Genomic DNA, 27,313 nt, shown 5'->3' on the forward strand with positions numbered 1-27,313 from the left:
GAACACGTTTCAGTCTCTGAATTATAATCATCTGTGCAGCTTAAGACTTTATTAGGCATTACAAGGGCAGCAGAGTCTGAGCAGATCTCTTATCTGGTCGAATTTCTTAGCCCAGGAATTAGTTCTGCCAAGAGACCATTGTTGAGGTTCACTTCAACTTTCTTTCTTGCCACACAATCAAACACTTGACAGTGACAGCTTTAATCGCTTTTTCTTAGTAGTTTCTGTTGGAGGCATCTGCACGAAGAAGGGTCAGATTGAATGGGAAACAGTGCCTTGGCAGGGTTTGACTTGTTTTTAGGTACCAGAGCCAGTAGAAGTGCTTATGTTGGGAAGCACCCCGAGCGCCCCCTCCCTGGCTCAACAAGCCTACATGAATGTGCTCTTTGTGTAGAGCGACCAGAGGGTACAGAAAGCCAAATCTGAAACTTTGCAGCATAGCCCGCTGGAAGGCCTTGAACTATGCTGAGTAGGCCGATGGAGAAAGAAGTTCAAGTCTCATCTTTTTAAGTGTCAAGTCTTACCTGATGAGAAAAATTGTTATAAGGGAACGGTGAAGAGATTCTGAAGTGTCCAGTGAGTGGGACTGCTTCCCGAAGGAAGAAGACTTACCCTTCCTATGCCAACAGGGGACTTATCTAATGGTAAGGAAGAATGCTTTGGAATCTTACTTTGGGTGTTTTTCAAAAACAACTTGGCTGCCTGATCTCTCATGGCCTTCGGTTGCATTGAGACATAGGAATCACAGACTGCAACATGTTCTGATCCCAGACCACCACCTGTGGAAGAACACCTTTTTGTGGGACACCTGCAACAAGGTTGAAAACCCTGAAATGCTTGGAGGAGACATTTGACCTTGCCTCTGTCAAAATGCAAATGAATTTTGTCAGTGAGACACAGAGGGAGAGCACTCTGGACCAGTTGATGAGGTGCTGAAAAACTAGAACCGATGACACCATGCAAGTTGGCTGCTAATATACTCCAGTGTTGTCATGTTTGCAAGCAGAGTCTAGGTTAAATCGGCAAGCACCACCTAGTGGCGCTGAAGAGATATTACTGTGGAAAAGCTAGTCTGAAGCCTGGAGGGATGACTCTGCGGGAGATGTATCCATCAGAACAACTCTTATGAAGGAAATAATACTATCAACAAGCCCCTTTAAAATGTGTGCTTATGAATGAAAACAGTGAAAAACAAACCGAAGATTTCCATCACACATTGAACCATGCTTTCACTTTGCTTTCTCTTCGGCTACCCTTTTACATTAAATATTTTTACTGCTTGCATAAGTCAAAAAGCGACCGTGCACCCCCCGTACCACCATCAGACCCTCTTTAAATTCGGCCCTTACGGCTCTGAACCTTAGATACTCAAAATGAGCTCTGTCGCCACTACACATACATTTAGACATACTACGTTCAGTGAATTATGTGGTAACCTGTGCCAAGTTTTAGTAATTGGACCTGTATGTTTGCAGGTTAGCTTGTTGTTTAAATATAACTGGTACTATCTAATTCGAATTGTATCCGTAATGTATCCTTTGAACTCCAACCACCATGTGCTACTAAACTTAATAAAATGTTATTAAAAAAAAAAGATCCAGTGTAACTCTCAACTGATCGCACAAAGTAAACATTGGAAGCTCTTAGTGCTTTGTGGAAACAAAATAATTGGTACTGCTTTGAACTGTAATATTCCTTCAATATGCCCAGCAAATAATGATGCGCACATGCCTGTTTCCTTAGATAATCCATGCTGGGCTCCAGACCAGATATGTCTTGCTAAAGGGGTCCTTTGGGTCAGACATTTACTTTCAAAGATAACACAGGGTGGTCATCAGTTCTCTACCAATTTCAAAGTAAGTCCTCCCGCCAATACACAAAACCTTCCTACCCTCACATGCTGGCCTCAGACTGCTAAGTGAGCGAGAATAACTCCAGCTTTCATGTTAATAAAATGTACATTTATCACTCACAATATCTACTAATTATATCAACTGTGCTGTGCACTCAATTACCTTTAGGTTGTAAACATTCTGCTTAATGGAGCTCATTTATGTTTTCACTTGCACTACTAAGTCTAGGTCAGCTGAGCACAATGGCACGTGCTATGCGTTCTTGCAGTTTTCTTTGTGTGTCTTCACAGACTGTATAGCACCAGAGTAAAAGTTGGAACAATGTAAAAACAGTGAACTGAAATGATATACTTAACAAGGTAAAAGACCTCCAATTCCATCCCTGAGCCTAAATCTTTCCTTCCCTCTCTATTCCGGGCCTCCAACGGGACTGCTCAACTGGGCTACTATAGCAGCTTAGCTTAGTTTACATTGCTAATCTGTGTAGAGTTAGGTTCTATAGTGTAATGCTGCTACAAGAAGGACAAGCAATGTCTGAGCAAAAATCGGTAAAATCCTGTAATCCATCTCCAACCATTAGAACACAAAATGTAACTGGTCAAAACGCACAATAAAAAGATTAACACAAACCTTTAGGTATAGGGAAGCCATTGTCTGCTAATTTCCCAACCGGTGTGGCTGGTAGGGAGAGGGAGGTTTGGACAGCAGAATCAATCTGGTCACAATCCTGAGTTGGAGAACTAGGAGCAGACTTTCTTACTCCGTCGGTTTGCCTCTCTCGTACCGCGAGTTCTTGCCTCAGATCTGTGGATAAATGAATATATTGTAACTTGTGAATATTGTGGACAGAATTTATGGATGGACATCGGAAGGTCAATTAATGAGAGTTACTTGTAGTTTAAGTCCTCCATTTGTGGAATATACATTCAAGTTAAAGAGATTGGATAGTTTTTGCTATGGGCATATTCCTCGAACACTTTTACAAGACATGTTTTTATTTTAGGTGTCCATCTACAAAATATATGGATAGAAATGTATTAGTTTTCTTTCAATTTAAAAATAAGCCAGCTGCAGTTAAAAAGGTTACTCGAATAAAACTAAGTGGCTGTAATCCATTTCATTTAACCTTTAGAGGTTATATTTTAATGTATTATGAAGCAAACTATGAAACATCCACCAAAAAGAGAACACTGGTAAAGGAAATGTCTCAAAGCATATAAAAATGTAAATATGAAAGCTAAATGTTATTTGATAACTAACAAGTAAGACCCAACATAAAAAAAAAAATCTCTGTTCTTAGGTAACATATCACCAGTAACTGAGGACATGGGATGAAGGAAAGACAGTAGAGAGAGAGGCAGGGAACATTTAAAAAATACTAAGCCAGCTAGCAGCATACAAGTGGCCATGTCTCCCAGAAACCAACCAAAAATAGGAGGTCTATGACCATCATGCCCGACAAAACGCATTCATGGTCTGCTGCTCAACAATTAAGTCTTCAGTGTCCCAGTTTATCTACTTAGTTTTATCATAGACAAAACCGAGTCTACGCACTTAACTTGCCAAAACAAATTTCAACCTGCCGCCTAAGTGACCTTCAAGATAGAAAGATGCCATACTGATGCAGCCAAATATATTTAGCTCTTTTTACGTCGAGCCTGGGCAGCGCATGCACTGCTCTGCAAGCCATACTATATTGTAGAATGGAACAGAAGCACCGTCCACTCTCCGCCCATATTAGTCATTGGCTTGTGTCAGTCGTTCGTAAATACTGGCTTCTGATTCGTTAATAGGCTTGTTAGTCCCTCCTGCGCAGCACCGCCTTGTTTTCATTCGTAACCTCCCATGAGGCCTGGCCCTTTTACTTCAGTTGCTACAAGGTGAGTATTTTTAAGTCTGTAAGCACTATTTTCTCTAAATAGTTTCTCCTACTACAGGCCCGATATGCTTTCCTGAAACATTCAGCGCGCCTCGTGCGCTTTCACTTTCTAAGCAGCCCGGGACAATGGTGGCCGCTGTCGATCATTTATAACACAAATGGCTTGATTGTGCACTACTAGTACTGATGCAATGTAGGTCCTAGATTTAGTCCTATAATTCTGATAAAGCAATACTGTTATTAGGAGCTATATCAGTGTTACGTATTGAAATCAAATCGAGAAACCCAGAGGCGTTTAAACTTTAATAGAGTAACGTGGGAATTGTCTACTATCTGCATTGTTTACAAACGTTCATTAATGGTTTATCTTCTTTCTCTCGCAAGGTCTTATTTAGTGTCTACATTTGTTTTATTCATTGTATATCATGCTCAATAAAAAGAAAATAAATAAAACAAGCATTTGCAATGCAACAGTTCTCGCATTTACGCGACATTGAGCTATTGCCATTGTAAATGACAATGCCTTTTAGTTATGTTTTGGTTTTTAAAACATAAATAAAAGGCATTGTCATTTACAATGCCAATAGCTCAATGCCTTGTATTTATGTTTTAAAAACCAAAACATAACTAAAAGGCATTGTCATTTACAATGGCAATAGCTCAATGTCGCGTAAATGCGAGAACTGTTGCATTGCAAATGCTTGTTCTTTAATCTTTTTCCTCACACCCGCCACGGTCAACTCCAGGGCTGATTTGACACCGGGTGTCAGTACTTGGAGTAAATAATGCCAGCGAAGCCTCACACTCATGCCAACTGCCATCCTAAACCTCTTTGAAGATTGCCCGGGTGTCTGCAATGTCCAGAGACCACAGGGGGGTCTAGCGCCCTCTCAGGGGGGGTGGTTGAGTCTTAGGATAGTCAGCGGTGCATCAAGGCCCATAGCTAAGAATGTACAGAGGATGCCTGTGGGGCTCTTGTGCTGCTCACTCCACAGGCTGTCTGTGTCGTGTATGTACTAACATCACCGGTCACCAAGGGATGAACGTGGGTTACACATAGGGCTGGAAGCAGAGGGTTCCTGCAACATTCGTTATCCAGCAAAGTGCTCACCACAGGGCCTCTGGAACAGGGGATTACACCGGAGACCTGTTAATACAGTGTTTCCAAATTGTCACTTCTGAACCAACCTTTATTCCAGCCTAGTGAATGTGCACTGAGAATATTTACTTCTGTATTCCTGTTGCTGCAGTAAAAGCGCCCTCTGCCCAAGATCACTCATGCTGTCTGTCCATCTGATGTACAGACTCGCTGCGCACTCTCCAAAAAAGAATCCAGATGTAAAAACTGAATGTCTCCTCAATTATATGAGTTTAATGCAGTCACTGGGGACATTAAATGTGACCTTCAATGTTGAGTCCAACAGTGAAGACCAAGACGTCCTTTTCACTGAAGAGACTTAACTGGGCTCTCTTCTGTCAATCACGTGACACTCGCTGTACACTCAGTCCCATGCGTTCCGGGGATCCAAGCGCCTTCTTCATGGAAAAGGAGCTGCAAGCATTGGCAAGACCAATAGGTCTCACCTATGGCGTGCTATTGGCTTTGGCAATCGGGTGGGGTGGTGAACAGGGGATAGTGGCGTCATAGCTCTATGAAGTGGCCAGCGAGGGCCGCTTCACAGCGCTTTTTTTCCTTCTGTCAGAAGGGTGGAAACAAACCGAGAGGGGGAGAAGAAACAGGATGGGGCTTGGAGGAGAAACAAGAGGGGGAGATTACAAATTAAAAGTGCAGCGTTTTGTGCAGTCTTTCAGACATCAAAAACACTCACATGGGAGCCTCAAAATGCAGTAAAATAAATAATTCACAATGTAGGGAGGCAGCTAGAAAACTAACGGGTTAGAATTTCACAACAACCATAACATCAAACATAAAACAGACGCGTGTTTTTCATATTTGTAGATTATGTGCGCGGCTCCATTAACTGTGCAACAGCAAAAAAAAAAATCTTTTAATTTAGCTCATAAGCAGAGGAAAAGTAACGGAAGGTTGATGTTTTTTTGAAACCATGACGTCAGATCATAGTAATCATTTTAGACTCCAAACGAGGTACACGTGTGTGCAGGTAGTCAAATTCTGGTTTATTTTCCAGTTTCATGTAGCGCTAACTGAAACAGAAAACACTGGAGTTTTGTGTTTCCAGGCACTGGACATTTAGTGATCTGCCTAAAATCACAGGGTGTGTGAGGGACGCAGAGATTCAAACCCGGTTCCGCAGGTCCAAAAAGAGGACACCTATGTCGTTATGCCACATTCTCTCCATCTATGTCACGCCTAAAAATCTACAGACTGAAAAAAGCCCATCTCACACAGTGGATCTGTTAACGCGTTCATTTTGAATTTGTACGTACAAAACAGCCATGTTCAGAGTATCTCCACTGGCCGTGCGTGGTGCTTTTGATGTCTAATGTCACATGCCAATGTCATATTTGTATTGAGGCTTTGACAATTTTCCCAATCAGCAAGTTATTTTCAGTCACCAATTCCGTGCTTTGCAGGATATGCAAACATGAATACTTAAGATTTAAACAAAAAATAAACAATGAATAAAGGGGCATTTGAACACCCCTGACACTGAAAAAGTGAACATGACATGGGTGTTAAAATGATTGAAGTCGCGTCCGATATATTTTCGAACGTTTAACAAACAATATGTCAAAGTAGAGGTGAATGCGGGGAGGAAAAGTTGAAGTTTAACAGGAGGAAATAGAAACTGAATGGTGACGAGTGGTGATTAGTATCAACATGAGAACAGAACTCGTAGCTGAATCCCAGCGCGAGCAGCAGACGCCAGCAGAGGAGCCCAAATCGAAACTTAATGAATCTGTACTTGGTCCGTGGGCTGCTGCAAACAAGAGCAGCCCGGGGGAGCGTGGCGCGTGCGCTTGGCGGGTGCGGGGGAGCGCATTCCAGGCGGGGGAGCGGACCCTTTGAAGCATGATGCCGAGGGCGCCAGTGGGCTGAAGCGCTTCCCCAAACGGATTGCATGGCGGCACGATGCACGTGATTGTGCGCGTGCTCGCCTTGCAATCCACTTTTGGGAGCACTTTGAAATGCCCCTCTTACTAGAGTCTTGCATAGCAATTGCGTAAACGCAATAGCTAGGCGAGACCTCAAAACAATCTAAATCTCACAATTTCACATTACGAATACATAACACGGTTACTTTCTTAATTGTTTGAGGGTGTGATTCCTGGGAACCATAGAGGGGACCGCTATGTTATCGCCGTAACATGAGTCTCACTTAATTGGCCGAGATGTATTGTATGATGGAATTAATTGGTATTATTTGGTTTTAATTAGTTATTTTTGTCTCTTTTTTCTGTCTCTCTTTCTCTCGCTTTTTTTTTTTTGACAACAAACTTTATTGGCATTTTTAAGAACACCGGGGAACTCGCCCCCATACAAGGTACCAATACGGAGAGAAGAGCAGTGAGAATTGGCATCCCTGTTCAGCCCCCCCCTGGTCTGCAGAACATCAGACTTCTCTTTCTCTCTCTGTGTTTTTACAGAAGAAAAGGAAGGGGTCCGTTAGATACACATTCATCAATATGGACAAATCTGCATAATGCCCCATTCTCTGTTTCCTTGATTTGATCATCTTAAGGTTGATTTATCTATTCCTGTAACTTATACATTTTCGGTAATTTAGTTGATTAAAATAGTAGTAGTACACGGTCAGGGATAGGATTGGGCATATACATAACTATTGTGACATATGATTTTATACTCACGTATTGTCCTTTGCTTCTCTTTTGTTTAAGATATGTCATGAAAAACGGTGTGATTAACCATCGAGGGGCAGTGGCCCGTCTTATGCAAACAACAGAGACTGTGAAATTATGATATTATAATACACATTATCGTTGTGCAAATATACATACTCACGTTTCAGTACATCCGTTTAGAGATATATCGCTCAAATTGGGATCAACACATGTTAATTAGGATAGGTATTCTGGCCTATTGACCCCTAAGGTTTTTAGCATCAGGTACTTACCGGTCTTGGATGCCCATTACTGTTTTAATTACGACACCCATATTTCGCGCAGAATTTGGTGAATATACATTTTTTGCGAACATATGCATTTCATGATTTATTTTCATACAGTCTCATTTTAATCGCAATACAGCAGAGACAAAGAGACATTGATTTTGTGTAAATATGGATAATGTATGCTTTGTCATCATGCATTTATTTTTCAAAGATGGCCGCGATTGTGTTCCACTGGAGGCAATACTGTATTACTGATTGGTTATTGCGCATTTATATTCCATAGAACATAATTTTGATTGGAATGTAATATTGTAAAACTCATATGTGGCAATTGCAAATTTACTTTGATGTTTTATTGCAGTGGAACAGGCACGTTATTCTTCTTTGCACCATTTCAAAATGGATGCCATAGTTACACCAGTAAACTGTGTCCTATGTTTATGCCACTTAGAGGATCTTGTAACAACTTTAAGGTCTGTAATATTTTGCACCACTACACGTGACCAAGGCTGTTGCCGAAGCGCGTTGTGTAGAGTAAAGATTTGGAAAACTTTTCCCTGTGTGCTGCCTCCTTCCTGAGAGCGTATTGACATTAATTTTGTTTCGATTTGATATTTAGTACCGGCACGCTCCGCCGGAGTATACGCCACCTCGCTTAGGGTCCCAGCATCCCGGAAGGAGCTCTTCGTATCGTTGGATTTACTGAGGGGTGCACCGGACCGGCCACGCGTTTGAACCCAATACGAGATTTAAAAGACTTCTACCCTGCAGAAAACGAACACGGAGGTAAGCCTACCCACTCTTGTCCGTCCCTTGGGGGTGGTGGGTGATCGCGTTTCTGTTGATGCGTGATGCACACACATCTCCGGGGCAGCGGCAGGAAGAGTAGAAATTGCCCAGTGGTTGTTTTTGTTGCATGTATTATTTCCTTGATTGTTTCTTGATTCAAGCTCACATGAGGCTTTGTGTGTATTGTGAATAATTCTTCGGCAGAGCACAACACTGCCGATTGAGAAACACTTCGGTCCTGAAATAACTTGGACGCTTGATCATTACAACAAGGAACTTGTGGACTAATATTCCAACACTCGTATCCATTTACTTGGATTGGGTTCCAGTTCTTTATTTATTTAGCAGGCAGACAACATCAGGGTTCTTTTTCCTAAACTTTTAAGTACATATGGAGGAGGAAGCAGAGAGAAGAGCGGCTGCTCTAACATTATTCAGCAGAAAACCAGGAGCTTCTGGTTTACAAGATAAAACAGGCAAATTGGATTCCAAGAGCCAATCCCTAGAAGAAAAAATTAAAGAATTAGAAAAACTTAAACGAAGCAAAACTTCCAAATGGTGGGAAGCCACCTCATTACAAACTTATGTAGATCAGGCGATGGCACCAAGAGGTCTAAGGATCTTCATCACCCCCACTTATGAAGCGCCAAATCCAGCTATGCTACAGGAATGGTCAGAACATTCAGCATCTAGTTCCAGAATCATGATGGAAATACTTATTAAATATGCCTGGAAAGATCGTGATGAAATACTAAAACTCATCAAGGAAATAATGATTGAATTATCTCAACTCACAGACAGTGAGACTTTAAATAAAACTTTGGATTCTATGAAAGAACGCCTCGTTACTTAGGAGGATGAAATTAAGGCAAGAAAACAACGTAAAATGAATCGTGATTATAGGGACTATGAAAGTGGCAGAATATGAACATTTAGTAAAAAGTATGGTCATCTATATAAGGAACAAGCATCTGTAGAAGTCATGGCAAGTGTGACGAGCATACCTGAAAATCCAACCCCCAGTGATACAGAGTCTGACGTATCTGATGGGAATGTATCCAGTGAGGAAGACAACACCAGACAAATCAATTTTTTAGACGAGTTCAGAGTAATGCGGAAAGATTGACAGACTATGAAGGAGAACCCATCACTGAGAACAAGAGGACGGGGTCGGGGAAGAGGCAGAGGACGGGACAGCGTCGAAACAGGAAAGCAAGAGTCAAACAACGGTGGCAACACAGGCAAAGGAAGGGGCGGCATGGGAAATTGGAAGACTCGCTCCAACAAAGCATACTAATGGATATGTCCATGGTAAATAAGACTGTGATTAATCTGTCTAACCGACCTCTAAGTGATGTGGACAAAAGAACTCTTTATTTAGGCCTTTCTTTTTGTCCTTCTTCACTATTTAATTACACAGATACCAGAATTGATGTTTTCAAATTTGTAAGGAAACTAAAATTTAAAAAGTGGCACAAGTTGAAAAGACTTGAGCATAATCACACTAGAAATCAAAACACCAGGATTGACGACAGCAACTTACAAATTGGCGACATAGACATGCTGATCACTGTAGCTGAATTGAATGATGAAAGTGACCCTGTAGCAAACATAGGAAGTATCACAGATGATCTAGTCAGCACTACACAAATTTTAGAAAATATGCAATTACAAACAGGGGCTTCCGCTGGATCTGATTTTAAAGTCAAATCCTCTTTTATAACACTGCTCCCGCATGAGAATATTGACACTTTTCATGAATGTACAGCCAAAGAATTAATGGATTTGAGATACAAAAACAAGAAGCCTAGAAAGATCAAAGAAAACTTATCTTATGATCAGAGGCAGGCTTTAAAATCTTTGTATGACGATACTAACATTGTGATTCGCCCAGCCGATAAGGGGGGAAATGTTGTAATCTTAGATCGTAATGATTACATTACTGAGGCTCTTAGCCAACTCAATGATACTAGATTTTATACATCCATTACATGGAGTATGTACGATGACAGTATCACAGATATTTGGGAAAAACTAATTGACTGGAGGGATAAAGGTCTCCTGAAGTGGGAGGAATTTTGTTATTTAAAAAACGACCATCCGAAACTCACAATTCTTTATCTGATACCCAAGTTACACAAAAACAGCACAAAACCACCAGGGCGCCCCTTGTTTCATCCATCGGCAGTGTGTGCGAACATATTTCCAAATATGTAGATCATTTTTTAAGGGAATAAGTGACAAAATTGGCCAGTTATTTGAGAGACACAAAAGATTTTCTGTGCAAGATCGATAATTTGGTTTGGAATTCTGATTTTCTATTTATTGTACTAGATGTTCACTCGCTTTATACAATAATAGATCATCAGCAGGGACTGGAAGCGTGTGAACACTTTTTGAAACAGAGACCTTTGAAATATCGAGAACATAGTAGGATGATCATTGCGATGATAGCATTTTGCTTAACCAACAACATGTTTTCATTCAATGGCGCCCTCTATAGACAGATCACAGGTACTGCAATGGGTTCCTGCTTTGCTCCCAGTTTTGCGAACCTCTTCATGGGTTACAGGGAGCAAGAGATCTTTGACAGTAACACCTTGTCCAAGGACCTCCAAAAAGTCGTCATGTGGCTTCGCTACATTGACGACTTATTTATCATCTGGCGGGGTACCACAAATGAGGCCGAAGAATTCATTGAGAAATTGAACATAAATAAATATAACATCTTACTTACTGGCAACATCGATGCAGATAGGACTGATTACCTTGATGTAAGTCTAGAGATTAAAAATGGTAAGGTCTGCACTTCTTTGTTCCGTAAAGCTACGGCAGGAAACAGTATCCTACATGCCCTCAGCAGTCATCCAGAGGTACTCAAATGGAGCATTACCTATGGAGAGCTGCTGAGGGCAAAAAGGAACTGTAACAACATTGAGGCATATGCGAGTGAGAAAGACAACATCATTGCCAGATTCCAGACCAGAGGGTATCCTAATTGGGTGCTGAAGAAAGCAACAGAAAGAGCAGATAAAGTAGAAAGAACTGATGCACTCTGTGATAAAGTAGATCAAACTCACAATGAGAATGACAATACTCGCATAGTTCTTACTTTCAACTCTGAATCACAAAAGGTCAAACGCATTCTCACAAAAAATTGGAACATCTTGAAAACCGACAATGTTCTAGGTAGCAGCATAACCGAGAGACCATCTATTACGTACAGACGTAACAAAAATATACGTGATTTGGTAGTCAGGAACGACATCACCAACTATACCAACAACACTGGCCACGGCCTCATTGGCTTCTATCCTTGTGGCCACTGTAAGGCTTGTAGACACATCAAATATAGGGGTTCTCTTAGTTACAATGGCATAAATAAAAAAATTACTCAATTTTTGACATGTGGCTCTAATCACGTCATCTATGCCATTGAATGCACATGCAAGCTCTGGTACATTGGGAGCACTATTTGCTCAGCCAAAAAGCGAATCCTATAACATGTAAGAGCTATCACTAATCACGACCAAAAATACCCGGTAGCTCGACATTTTGACGAAAAACATGCATCAAATGTTGCTGATCTGAGTTTTTTGATTTTGGAACATGTCCCTAGAAGCCCTAGAGGTGGAGATAGGGTCCTCAATCTCCGAAAACGTGAATCCCGTTACATAATAGATTTTCAAACTAAGAGCCCAGGAGGTCTAAACATCGATGAGGAATTAGCAATCCACCTCAGAGTAGGGTCATAAGTGGGTTTCTTTGGAGAACGATTGTTCCAGGGCTGTTTGTATGGATTATAAACAATGTAGAGTATTAATGTGAAGTGCTTTTTACTTTTTACTCTGTTCACTTTGCATAAGAATCATGCAACTTGGTGCATCGTTATTAGCTGCTGAAAAGTTACACATTAATTTTTGATGTATTTTTTGATGTATTGTATGATGGAATTAATTGGTATTAATTGGTTTTAATTAGTTATTTTTTGTCTCTTTTTTCTGTCTCTCTTTCTCTCTCTTGCTCTTCCTGCGTTTTTACAGAAGAAAAGGAAGGGGTCCGTTAGATACACATTCATCAATATGGACAAATCTGCATAATGCCCCATTCTCTGTTTCCTTGATTTGATCATCTTAAGGTTGATTTATCTATTCCTGTAACTCATAAATTTTCGGTAATTTAGTTGATTAAAATAGTAGTAGTACACGGTCAGGGATAGGATTGGGCATATACATAACTATTGTGACATATGATTTTATACTCAAGTAATGTCCTTTGCTTCTCTTTTGTTTAAGATATGTCATGAAAGACAGTGTGATTATTAACCATCGAGGGGCAGTGGCCCGTCTTATGCAATAACAAGAGACTGTGTGATTATGATATTATAATACACATTATCGTTGTGCAAATATACATACTCACGTTTCAGTACATCCGTTTAGAGATATATCGCTCAAATTGGGATCAACACATGTTAATTAGGATAGGTATTCTGGCCTATTGACCACTAAGGTTTTTAGCATCAGGTACTTACCTGTCTTGGATGCCCATTACTGTTAATTACGACACCCATATTTAGCGCAGTATTTGGTGAATATACATTTTTTGCGAACATATGCATTTCATGATTTATTTTCATACAGTCTCATTTTAATCGCAATACAGCAGAGACAAAGAGACATTGATTTTGTGTAAATATGGATAATGTATGCTTTGTCATCATGCATTTATTTTTCAAAGATGGCCGCGATTGTGTTCCACTGGAGGCAATACTGTGTCACTGATTGGTTATTGCGCATTTATATTCCATAGAACATAATTTTGATTGGAATGTAATATTGTAAAACTCATATGTGGCAATTGCAAATTTACTTTGATGTTTTATTGCAGTGGAACAGGCACTTTATTCTTATCTGCACCATTTCAAAATGGATGCCATAGTTACACCAGTAAACTGTGTCCTATGTTTATGCCACTTAGAGGATCTTGTAACAACTTTATTAAGGTCTGTAATGTTTTTCACCACTACACGTGACCAAGGCTGTTGCCAAAACGCGTTGTGAAGAGTAAAGATTTGGAAAACTTTTCCCTGTGTGCTGCCTCCTTCCTGAGAGCGTATGGACATTAATTTTGTTTCGATCTGATATTTAGTACCGGCACGCGATGCAGACTCCTTCAGTCCGAAGCAGAGGAACATGGGAAATGTGTCAAGTCCCCCAACATGAGTCTCACTTAATTGGCCGAGATTTCTTAATATTTTGCGAAAACCCCAACCTGGTATCCTCACTTCCTCCTGCAGCAACCTCATCTCCCCTGTTAGCAGCAGTAATATTACACAAGCATCTACAATGCAATAGGTCTTGCATTTACGCGAGTTTGAGCTCTTGGCATTGTATATGACAATGCCTTTTATTTATATTTTAAAAACTAAAAAGGCATTGTCATTTATAATGCAAATAGCTTAAACTCTCGCTAATGCAAGACCTCTTTCCACCTCGTATTAAGTTCCCTCGTTGACGCACATCACAAAATATGGCTTCCCTTTCTCAGTCTCATCATTAAAATTCCTCTTAAATACATATTGCCTTTTCTAAACTTTGCCAAAGTTTGCATACTTTGTAAACCATCACACTGGAACACAAATCAGCTTGAAGAAGCATTTTGTCTAAAAAGGTCTGTACTGTCACAAATACACCCAATCTGCACATGAGGCAGGAAACACTTATCACTGTCTACGGAAATATACTTTTTGTCCTGTATGAACATTTATGAATGAATGAACCCTTTGTAGAGAACTGCTACCACAGCTCAGGGTGTTGTGGCACTGAGGCTACATGTACATTCTACAAGTACACTTTACAACTGTTGAAATAACCATGTTTTAGAGGCTTTCTGAAAGCAGAGAGATCAGTGGTCAGTCTCAACGTCAAGGGCAAATAATTCCACAACTTGGCAGCGCAAAAAAAAAAAAAAAAAAAAAAAAAAGAACCCTCCCTTGCAACAGTGCTTGTATTTTGGAACTTGTGAAAGCCTAGCCCCAGCAGAGCGAAGACTGAATGTTGGGGAATACACATATCTTTCTTGAGAGATATACAGGACTGATGCCCATCTTGGCCTTGAAGGCCAGATAAAAGGCCTTAAAAGGCACATCTTTGCCAAATTGGTAGCCAATGAAGATCAGGGAGTAGAGATTTAACAGACGTACTGTGAGATAGATTCAAGATGACACAAGCTGTGGCATTTTGAACGATATAAAGTCTGTCCAGTAGAGAAGAAGGCAATCCCAAATACAGGGTATTCGTATAATCAAGGTGAAAGGTAATAAGTGCCAAGGCAATAGTTTTTCAAGCCGAGATGGGTAAATATGAAAGAATTTTAAGAATGACACACAGCATCATTAAATATTTTGAGCTAACGTGGTGATGTGGGTAGCAAAAGATAGTTTGTATAAAAGAGCACCCCCAGGTGTCCGGCACAGACATCCGGGGAGGGTAAGGTTCTAAGAACGTCTGGACACCGTTTGGAGCCTCATTTAGAATTGTCAGTGCCATAAAAGAGCATTTCTATTTTTTCCGTGTTAGTTTCCTGAAAGTTATCAATGGCTACAAGATCCTTCTACATGGATAAACGTTTCTTCTCAATATCTTATGTTCTATGATAGGCATCTTGCTCTGGGATGTACCAGACTGACAAGGTATCATCCCATTATCTTGTGCTGCATTCTCCACCTGGTGGTAAAGTTACAGCCATCAGGCTAAACAATCCTTTAATCTTTTTCATTTGCGCCTGTCCTCTTCTGAAGGCATCCTGATGGAACCCACCCGCAAGCAACCATCTCCTACGTATTTGCTCCTGGAATATAAATGGCTTGGCCAACAAAACATCGGATAAAGACCTCCTGGATTATTTTCAAGGCTTTGATCTCATCCTACTTCCAGAAACTTGGTTAGAGGAACACTTTCATCTGTTTGGCTTCAGAACCCACCAAATTCCAGCAGTGAGAGGCTCAAAATCTGGACATCCAAAGGGAGGTCTAACTATCTACACATCAATAAAAAAACAGTAACTGCGACTGAAGACGTTGATACCTTCACTTCTTCCACCAATGCAACTAAAGCACTAAGAGTGAGGATATGGGATGGGAACACCATACAACAAATACTACTCTTAAACTCCTATATACATCCCCATGACAAAACAAAAGGTGCAAAAATGGTGGAGACAGAAATGATCAGGCTCCTCTCGAAAGAATCAACTTCAAAACAACTGCTGACAGGTGATTTCAACATGCACCTAATGGGGCCACAGTCCAGGGACGATCAACTCGAGGAACAACACTCAGCCTGGAATATCCCTTGCCAGGAGCTGAGCACAAAGAGGCAACAATCAGCTCTCGCCAAGAACTTCGTAAAAGAACAGGAACATCTAGGCTTTGTGGCCCTAAATTGGCAGTTTCCAGGAGATCAGCCCCCGGGGGTAACATTCCACACCCCAACCACGCTAATAGATTACACCACCTACCGCAAGAAATTTCCACAAGGATAACTGGATCCCCACCTGACCAACCTGCTGAGGACCCAAAGTCTATTTATATGGACAATCTTAGAAGAATCAAATTCAAAACTAACCAACTGGAGTATCTATTGGCCTCAGCGAAGCTAATATGGGAACAAAGGGAGGAGGCCGCCAGAGATGAGATAACGCACTGGGAAGAATTTACCAAAACACTTGGAGAAAAGCATACGGCTCAAGCTCCTCCAGCTTCAACGACAAACAGTACCTCAAATCATCAAGACAAACCCCTATACACCATAAAAACTTCACATCTGCGGAACCTTAGCAATAAACAAAACTTTGCGGGAGATTAAGCTCACCGGTCACGACCTAAGTTTACAGAGGGAGTTATTGAAACTCAAAACGGAAAAGAAAAAAATAATCTGGCAGGCAAAAAGGGTTTCGGACGAAAACCTGTGGGCTAGACTGTTACATGACTCAAAATCAAAAAACAGCGCGAGATTCTGGCGCGCAATAAACAGTCTAGCCAACCCGAACGCCTTAAGAATCAACTCACATGTAACAGAGGAAGCTTGGTCCACCTATTTGCTTCAACATTTTAACTTGGACCAGAATCAGGGCACATGCCAATCTTCAAAGGGAACCCCTATCAATTTCACAGTTATCCCAGGAAATAAGCGTTATTCGTTTACAATCGACCAGTTAAAGGCCAGGATAGCCAAAGTCTTTTTAAACAAGCATTGGCATAGCCAATAGGTCTCGCCTTAGGGACCTTATAAGTGTTTAGCCATGCAACAGTTACATAACAAAAGCGAGACCTATTGGCTATGCCAAGCGGCCAGTGAAAGTGATCGCGATTGCGATCAAACATCAAAGCAGCCGCGAAAGTGAAAGTAATCGCGGTAAAAGCAGCGCGCGCGCCCGCGCACATGCACTGTAGCTCTAGGCTGGCCTGGTAGCACTTTTTGGAGCCCTCTCAATAAGTCTCGCCAGACCAGCGCATGCGCTGGGTCAGGCGAGACCTAAAAAGATCTGGAGTACTGGTCTTTCAAACGGTCACCGCTGTTTGCACAAATCGCAGTAGGAAATATCATCTCGGACTCCTGGAGGGGGTCAATCATATCCCCAATATATAAGAAAGGGGATAAAAACTTAGCAAACATATATTACGCTGGACTAATTCTGGAAGACCTTACCGCCTGGACAGAGGATAAATCCATCATCACTATCAAACAGGCTTTTGTAAGGGCATGGGCACAACCACAAACATTCTAGCCCTGCCCCTATTAATAGATAGGATGAAATTAGCAAAACAACCTCTATTCAGATGTTTCATCGACTACTCATCAGCATTCAACAAAACTGACAGGAGTAAACTCTGGCATAAGCTAATGGGGAAAAAATACCATTTGCTCTCCTAAACCAGCTAATACTTCTTCACACAAAAACATGGGTTCAAGTCAAACTAGGAGACGGCAGGTTCGTATCCCGGAAAATACCAACGACTATGGGGCTCAAACAGGGGTGCGTACTGGCACCAACACTTTTTAACCTGTACTTGTCAGATTTAACGTCGGAATTAAACACATGTAATTCTCATGCGCCAAAAATAGGCGGGTTGCCACTTTCCAATCTCTTGTATGCAGACGACCTAGTGCTGCTGAGCCGGACTCCCATTGGCCTCCAACATCTATTAGAGACAACCAGCAGTTATTCAGCAAAGAATGGTCTATCTATCAACTATGATAAAATAAAGGTAATGAGGATTCATCCAAGAAAGGACACCTCCAAGTTCCGCTGGCATCTGGCCAATTTCACAATCGCTGTGGTAGACCAATACAAATACTTAGGAGTGATTTTAGATAATAAAGGCACATTTAACGCACAAAAAGATGTAACCAAAAGAAGAGGCAACTGAAAAGAATTACAAGCGGAACGACGATATTTTCTGAAACCACACTTCATAAGCGAGGGGATATGAACATGTAGGCAAGCAGAAATGGTATGCCTCGGAGGAGGGAATGTCCAGCTGGCGTGTCGCTTTGTACAATTCATGCAAGCAGCTGGGGTGAAACTCAGCCGATAAACTACTAGTATCACCTACCACTGCATCATTCTTCAGTTTTTCTTTCTCAACAAACAAGTTGCACTCAGATTGCCCCTCTTCCGGACAACAGATGTACCGGCATGACTGTTAATTGCAAATTACTTCTACCACAGGCAACAAGCAATTGGTATATTGCATAACCACTCCTCTAATCGAGCTGCGTATGTGTTTTATTATAACTTTTAATCTTTTAGTCTTATTTCTATCATAAAAATGCTTAGGATCTGAAAATCCGCTACGAAACAGAATGATCAAATCTCTTATCATAGTACTGTAATTGATACAACTGCGGACATTTGTACTAAAGATGTAAATACAATGCATGGATGTTTTATGAAATGACATTGAGAAGTTTTAAATTATGAACCTTGCTGCTGTAATTTTTGCCACTTTCTTTTAAAGAGAAATTGTAAAGGTTTTAATTGACCGGACAATAAACTATTACTTACTTACCATGGAGCGTTCTCAAAGGTCACAGGAAAAACCAGCTCCAGATCTTCAGACAGTTTTCCCCTCTTCTATCAATCTAAACTCAATAATGCAGCCATTCATGTGGACATCCGGTCTTGGGATGCCCAGCTGCATGTAGCACATATTCCATAATTAGGCTATCCTGTTTTAGGTTTAAACCAATAATAACTGATAAAACCCCTCCGAAAGGGAAAAAGCCCTGACCAGTGTAAAAATATAAACATTGAAAAAACACCTGCACAACCACAAACTAAATGCCATTCAAATAAAGAAAAAGGCAAGTGAAAGTCATTTTTATTTCTTCCTGAAGGGGCCAATGCAATGTAACTTTACAAGGTAGCAGCAAGAAAGACTAGGCTAACATTATTCTGCTTGTGTTTTGTTATTTGTCACTAAAATATGGTTTCTTCTTCCTTTTATCAGTTTTGTGGTCTTTGATCTAAAGATGCAGGGTTTAGAAGCATGTTTTAGGTCCTGTTTAATTAATTTTATGAACTGTAGAGAACTAGGAATTACAACATCATATTTGATATTTTGGCTACGTTTGATTTTTTCCATCTAAATGTAAAATGACTGGTTTCATAAGAATCTTTCCCAATATGTAACATCACATTTACCCACAGAGCATGGGTGTTAGCACCCCTTGATACAGCAGCCCCTTTTTCTAGCGAGTCAGTATTGATAGTATGTGAATTGCCAACCCCCCCCCCCCCCCCCCCCCCTCCGGCTTTAAACATTCAATGCAAGGTGTAGTGACAGGTATATGTGAAAAGAGTGCTCTCACCAAGCATCTGTGATAGTGATTAAAACATGACACCAGACTTATGGAAAACATGGAACGCGGTGTCACTTGGAATGATGATGAAAAAAGTTCTTACAAGTTCAACAAAGACTGAAGTGATATTGTTTGTAGTTGCAGTGATTAAGCTACCTATTTGAAAACGTGAGCTGACCTGTCAAAATTGATACCAGTGTTGAAGTGCTTCCCTGTAAGAGATCCTTGCCACTTGCTAGACGGTATGCTAAAAGCATCTTTCCAATCTTCAGAGTTAATGAAGAATGCTATTGACTTGTTAGTTCATTATGGTGCACTACTTCGCTTTGTGCAGGAACAGAAATGAGATTTTCTCTTTTTGTGCTTTGTGTGGCATCAAAGAAAGTCATTCCTAAAAGTGTCATTTAGCGGATGGTTCTCAATCATAGAGGACATGAATGCTATATTATCTATGTGGCAACCGTTTACAGAATTTTTGCTGGGTCGATGATGCCAGAGGCAAGAAATGGGAGGATCTTCGGTCACATATTGATAGTGATGTGAAAAAAGTACACTACTACAGCCTTAGATTTTTACAAGAAAACAGGACGGCTGTAGTGGACATTATTAAAAAAAACTAAAGTCTAAAAACACCCTTGTCTACCAAGTGTTCAGCATAATTTGTGTACATCTCCTTGAGAGTAGGCTGGGTGACATGTTTAGTGACTTTGGCACTGCAACATGTTCCATGTTAGAGCGCTTGCCACTTGGTAAGCAAAGAAATGTTGAGGAGCAATTCAGGAAACGTTATTTTACAATGTGTGAGAAATGGCTTGCAGTGATGCATAGAAATGTCCCTTCACTAAGCATGAAATTTGAAGTCACCTCACTGTGTTACTCTGCACAAATTATTGATCCCTTCCGTAAAGGGGAATTTTCTCCAGACTTTCCAAAGTGCTGCTTCAATAATTCTGAGGACATATGTGCCCACTTCAAAGTATCTGTTGCGGATCCTGTCCCAGAGAAGAACAATCTTCAGGTTCGCCAGCATTGGCAAGGAATCTATGTCAGTGACCAGAGTTAGCAAATTGTGTATTGGCTGCTTTGGTGTTGCTCGTCTTAAGTGCCAATGTTGAGAGGGCCTTTTCCCAGTAAAAAGTTTACATGGGAAGAGCAAGCGCTCATGACCCAAGACTTACTGAAAAAGTATTGTGTGATGTAGTACAATAAGTTACATTTGTTAAAATGTATTTGGACCTCATATACACTGTATATATACACCATGCACTATAAGGGCAGAGAGCAAGCAATAATATAAGCAAAACATTCTATAGCACCGGAAAAACACTATTTTTTTTTTTTTTTTATGGCAAGGAAATGTGTAACCACTGTTTTATTAAGGTGTTGAAATCACATGAAAATCCCCCACCAGAATTTACCAAAAATCGAAACTGAAAACAGGAAAGCCAAACCATAATGCTCTAATGCATTCCTCACCTCAAGACTCCAGCCTGCATCAGGAAGAAACCTAAAGGAGAAGGGGGGGTGTGGTGTGGTGTGGTGTGGTGCGGTGTGGTGTGTGTACACACACACACACATATACCATTTCTTGGAACTTTTCGGCTTCATGGTCTCACTTCCCTCTTTCATTCAAATCCATAATGTTCACATTCTTAGGACTGCCATTTTGGCGCTCAAGTGGTATGGGAAGGAGGAGAAATTTCAAGGCTTTCACTTGCAACTTCTCATACGCTGATCTCGGATCCAACTGTCTTGATCCCCGTCGACACAGAAGATCCAACAAGATAGACCTATGCAGGAGCTCTGCAGCACCACTCTCAAAAGCAAGGCTATCTTTCAAGAAACCTTTTTTAAAAGAGAAAATGAAAAAAGTTGCGAAAAATTAGGCAGCTTCATGAATAGTTTGAGAAGGTCCTTTAGTTGAGTGAGGAAGAATGTGTTACCTTTTTGATAATAAAGATCTATATAGCAAACTATCAATTAGAAAAAATAATATTTAGATAGCTAAGCTCCTAATTGACAAAGTTATTTCACTTTAAAGTCCTTAACCATGTCCAGGTAAAATGCTATTCCCTTCTTATATACTGCATGTGCAGAGACGTCTCAACTGGAGAGTACAAGTTTGAAAAAAGTGAGCAAGGATGCTGTTTGACTAATGGAAAATGAAAACTACTTTCAGCAGGATGACTGGATGGAGTAATGACGAATCTAGTCTTATGGAAAACTGTGCACATTTCCAAGGAGGTTAAGGCATTTCACCTGAAAATCGCTATCCCTTGAAGCTAGGAGTACATGCAAGACAGCTGATACCACCTGGGAAGCACTGTACCCAGACAGTCCTCAAAGTCTTACATCAACATCCTGGAAGGGAACAGTGCCACTAGAAACAAATATACGTCTGTTTAGATATCCCCAAGTTTAAATGACTCGCACCCTTGAAGCACTCTTTCTCTGGGAATGCCCCAAAGATCTGAAATTCTCACCCGGTCTATATTAAACTCTTTGCCAATCTGAGGCTATTCAAAAGATAAATAAAGAATCACCTTCTCACCACTAACCAACAAGGGGAATATGATCACTGTTAGCTTGAACAGGTATCAACATTGTTCAACTACACAGCCCTTTCTGATACATTATTAAAAGGTAGATTTTTTTATAGTTTAAGGCTTTGACTATCACAAGTTAAGTGTCTAGTTGCATAAAACATGTATATGCCACAGGTTGGTGTGTCAGCATGTTAGATCAAATGGCAAATTCAGAGAGTTTGCAACCTTTAATGACACAGAGATTCAGAAGGAAGAGATCTAGAATGTGATTGAAGCAGCAGTCACTGAAACCTTAGCAACGAACTCCAGAGACAAAGGGAAGAAGGATTCCAAGGTACCAAAGACTGTAGGCGATGAAAATTCCTCTAGGTCAGGCTTAGAGAAACCAACTGAGAAGAGAAGAATTGTGAAAGAGCTTTCACATGTTAGAGACAATTTAGGGCTCCCTCCATTTCCGACAGAGAAGGGAGGAGAGATACAGTTTCCCCAATTTGGCAAGCCTTTGTCAATGGCTGTTGCCATTTTATGGAAACATTAAGGAGATGTCATGGGAGAATGACAACACTGGATAAGATTTCAATTCCAAGATTACTGCAGAAACTGTATATGTTGAAGGGAAAAGTCTATCCTCCCTATAATATTAAAGTAAATGCAGTATTGGTTATGCCGATTGGATGAAAAATCAATAATTCTGGTGGATTTGTTCTCCCTCAGATCCTTCGGACATAAGGTGGATTATGGATTAAAGAGGGCTTTGTAACAGAGGATTTGGCCCTGAAGGCAAGCACATATGCAGCATATACAGCCCCAGTTGATGGTGAAGAACTTAGATAATTTAGCTATTACTATTCAGAACAGACCGAAATGTTCAGACAATTAGCTGCAATGGAACTGCAGGGTTAGGCTTTTGGCAGATATTTCATATGATGAGGTTAGAGCTACAGCATTGTCTTCAGGTGCATTCATTTACACTAGAAAAAAACCTCTGGATGAGGGAGTGGAGAGTGGATAGGATGCAATAATATTATTGAGGACTTGGATAACTTATGCACCAGACGGCTGAAAACACCCCTCCCTTTGAACCAAAAGATGAGGTAGATGCTAAAATCCTTACTCTTAAAAAAAAGATTCTGGCAGCAATTACATCAGCGAGGGAGGTGGAAGAATTGAGGGCGTTGTCATATAAATACACTTTTTGTAAGATCCTTCAGGATAGAATTGCTATTTATTAATTTTGACTCAGCCAGGAAGGGAGGGAGGGAAGCTAACTTCATCTTAAAATAGATGGGTTAGGTCTCCAATTGCCATGACCTATGGAGTCATGGGTCAAATTCCACCATTAGAGATTGAGGGGAAGTCCAATTGTAGCATATCCTCTATGTTAGCAAAATTGCACTAAGCCAAATTTCCGAAAATATGTGGAGACAAAGCTCAACGTGGCTGCTTTACAAATATCTGGAATACAAATATTTCCTAATAAAGTTTTTGTAGGCACTTTACCGCTAGTGGAGTGTGTTTTAGGTTTAGCTTTCAGATGGCACAAAAGGATGCAGGAAACTATCAGGAGATGGATTGGTTTGAAGTGGCTAAACCCGTATGGACCAGACCATAGTTGATAAACAATTGGTTTAATCTGCGGATGTCTCGTGTCTTATTGAGATAGAATTTCAAAACTCTTATCACGTCCAGGGAATGAAGGGTTTAATCAGCTGGAGTAGATGGATTTTGAAAGAATGTAGGTAAAGATATGGTCTAGTTAACATGGCAATTCAAAATAACCTTGGGCGGGAGTTCTCATAACCACTTTGCTGGATTGGAAGACTGTATGGTTCGTGAAAGCAAAGCGCTTGGCTCTCACTAACCCTACGAGTTGATGTTATCGCTACAAGGAAAGCAGTCTTCCAAGAAAAGTGTTGCAGGGAGGATTTGTGAATAGGCTCCTAGGGATCCTGCATAAGACAAGAGAGTACAATGTTAAGCTCCCAGAGAGGGGAAGGATGTCTAATGGGAGAGAAAACTTTCGTCAACCCGGTTAGAAAATCCATGATGATGGGGATTTTGAAAAAAGAAGTTTGTGAAGAACACTTTCTGTAGGCAGTAAGGGCTGCCAGGTGAACCTTAGTAAAAGAGAATCGCAGGCCATATTTTGCCAAATGGAGTAACTATGGAAGAATGTCTTCATGGCAAGATGCAGGGTCCACGTTGTTAGAGGAACGCCAAATGTAAAATCTCTTCCACTTGAAGACATATGCGGAACGGGTGGATGGCCGTTTAGACTTCTGAGGAGGTCCATACAGTCCTGCGGTAGATTCAAGTGTGCGTATTGCACTAACTCAGGAGCCATGCCGTCAAATTCAAAGAGGAGAGATTGGGGTGCACCATCCGGCCTCCGAACTCCGTTAGCAGGTCTGGTCTGCATGGCAGCTTGAGATGTGGACGGATGGACAGGTGAAGGAGGTCCATGAACCAGCACTGACGTGGCCACTCCAGACTTCTTAGGATCATCTTGGATTTCGAGTGGAACAGCTTGATGAGGATTGGTGAAATCAGGGGAATTGACAGAAAAGCGTTAACAAATCTACCGGAACAGTTGATCCATAGGGCATTCCCCAGTGTTCCTGGCTGGAAGTACCTCAAGGCTAAGCTTCATCATTTTTTGTTTTCTGCGGTGGCAAAGATGTAATTTGCTAGGGTGCCCCCACAGTCAAAAGAGGTCATGTACGACAGTCGTGTAAGACCCACTTGTTGTTCCTTGTAGAATCCTACTGAGAGAGCCTGCCTGCACATTTTGCATATCTGGAAGGTGAGTTGCAGTGATTGTTAGATCCATAGTTATGTGCCATTTCCAGATTATTTGGGCCTTGTATGAGGGTCTGGATATCGTCCCTTGCTAATTGTTGAGGTAGTAGATGGTGGTTGTATTATCTGTCTGAACAAGCAGGGAGTGGGATCTGAACGACGGGTGAAACTCCTTCAGCGCTAAATGCCCTGCGCATAACTCCAGGAGATTGATATGGTTATGTTGTCACTCTCTCTAACCACTTGCCCTGGATCTGGAGGTGATCCATGTGGGCTCCCCATCCCAGCAGGGACACATCCGTTCCTATTGTTTGAGAGGGAACCTCCCGATGAAAAGGCATCCCTCAAAGCATGTGTGTTTGAGTGCACCACCTTTTGAGGGACAACATCGCATGACAGGATAGGTCTATCCTGTCTTTCCATTTGATCCCACTGGTTCTCTAGACCTTCTTGCAGGGGTTGCGTGTGGAGACGGGCATTCGGTGTGAGGAAGATGAAGGAGGCCATTGAGCCAAGGAAGAGGATACTGTTCACACCGTTGGACGGGATGCGGTCATGAGAGAGTGAAACTTTCAAAGGATCTATAGGCGGCTCTTCTCCGAAGGACACACTCTTGCCTGTATTTTGTCGATGGAGGCTCCCAGATACTGTAAGGTTTAAACAGGGACAGACTTTGACATTGTGAGGATGACCAGAAGGGAGCTGGGGGCACAGAATCCCGTTCTTAGGCAGAAAAAGGCTCTAGTCACGACAAGATCCACCACCACGCGGTAGTTAGTGACAGCGTGGTAGGGCCAGAGCTCTAGTGCGTGGTGGGGCAGCGCAATATCAGCACTCCTCCTTCTCCCCACGATGAAGCACTTCGAGTAATATAATGCAAAGTAGTGCTGGAAGGGGGAATAGACTGCCTAATGCATCCCCCACCCAGAGCGGCCCTATCCGAGATCTGGAGTCACTTCTTGCAGTCCGTGGGGAGAGCGCAGCCTAGGATAGTGCCTCAGGGTTACGGCATCACATCACTTGCCCGCAAGATCAGGATCATTCCATTGCTTTTGATAAGAAACACCGTGCCAACATGTAAGCAACATGAAGCAGGCAGCCATTTCCGCAGTCTCAGGTAGGCGAGGGGAGCGTATGCTCATCACAAAATATAAGGAGTGTTTAGCTCACCAGTGGTGAGAGGTCCGCTCAAAGTCACACCGACATACACCTGATATCTCGATCCTCAGACGTGCAGTGAACAGCAACCCACGAAGAGTAAGCCATCAGCGTAGTGAGGCTCGATTAAGGCACAGCCGCAAGGCGCGATCAGAGCCCTGCCCGCAGGTTCACCTGCGCCCCCTGTCGCCGTGGGGCCTTCAAGTAATACGCAGGTCATGCCGGGGACAGGAGGATCCCTAGGAACTCAGCTTGAATTCAGGGTTTTGACCCGGTGTCGGAAGCTGGCTATGTACATACTATACCAAAGTAAGGTATAGGCCAGTGGATCCCCAGGGGCTTGAGTAGCTCATATCAAAAGCTCCATTTGTGGTAGTGTGGTCGAGCAGTTAGGCTTATCAGAGGGCTGTATTAGGCATTTGTTGTACACACTCAAGAACCAATTGTTTTGTATAAAAAGTAATTTTCAAAATGCAGTAAGTAGTGTTTGTCAAAAGCAAAAGAATTACTTTACAGGAGTACAGAGATACTTCAGGATGTCAATCAACAATAGCAAAGGAAAGGTTAGCATTGGCAATAGACAGACATTCAGTGGAACAGGGTGAGAATGCAATCCTATAGGAGTAAAACAGTGATATGCATTAACAGGTAAGTACACACCTTACTCTTCCAGTCTTTGGGGTTTAGACCAACACTGGGCAAGGTTCAGTTTAAGGTAGGTACTGCACCACAAGCGGCACTGGCCCTACATTAATCAATGGAGGCTGGGGGCACAAAACAAGGTGCAGATTGCAGGTAGGTACCCATGGTTTAGGGGCACAGGCCCAGGGGGTTAAAGCAAGAACAGAAGGGGGAGCACAAAGCAGCACCAAAGCTACACCACCAGCAGCACAGGGCGGCCGGGTGCAAATCAGCGTGGGGTGCCCAATGCAAACGAATGGAGGATTTTGGTCACACCAAGAGGCTGTAGGCTCGGATCAGGAGGCTGGATGAATGTGACCACCAGCTGGACAGGTACGTTGGGAAAGATCTGGACACCGTCAGCTGGGCTCCCCAAGGTCAGGGCTGAGGATGCAGGGGTGCCTTTTTGATGTTGAATTTTCTTTACTAGAGCCGGTCGCGATCAGGGGGACCCTTCGTGTAGAGGCTGCAGGTGACTGTGTAGTCCAGGAGAGATCAGCCACCGATGGAGTCTAGGTCGGATTGCTGGGGAGACTTTACTGGGCAGGAGAGCCACTCAGACTCAGCCCATGGACATCGGGTGCAGTGTGTGCAAAGGTCATGGATCCGAAGCCCTTGAAGTTGGAGTTTCCTGGACGGGGCCGCTGTCCTTTTGGAGATCTGGTTTTTATTGACAAGTGGCAGT

At 41.8% G+C, this 27,313-nt stretch overlaps 1 protein-coding gene across 3 annotated transcripts in view; it reads right to left on the bottom strand.

Annotated features, from left to right (window-relative positions):
• NDEL1 (nudE neurodevelopment protein 1 like 1) overlaps positions 1 to 27,313 on the bottom strand; it is a 399,246-nt gene that overhangs the window by 169,637 nt on the left and 202,296 nt on the right. For all 3 annotated transcript variants that reach the window (XM_085616844.1, XM_085616846.1, XM_085616845.1), the window contains one exon: positions 2,484 to 2,657. In XM_085616844.1, the coding sequence (XP_085472970.1) occupies positions 2,484 to 2,657 (174 nt within the window). The remainder of the gene's footprint in view (positions 1 to 2,483; positions 2,658 to 27,313) is intronic.

This window comes from Triturus cristatus, chromosome 7 (genome assembly GCF_964204655.1).
Source record: "Triturus cristatus chromosome 7, aTriCri1.1, whole genome shotgun sequence".
Taxonomy (NCBI): domain Eukaryota; kingdom Metazoa; phylum Chordata; class Amphibia; order Caudata; family Salamandridae; genus Triturus; species Triturus cristatus.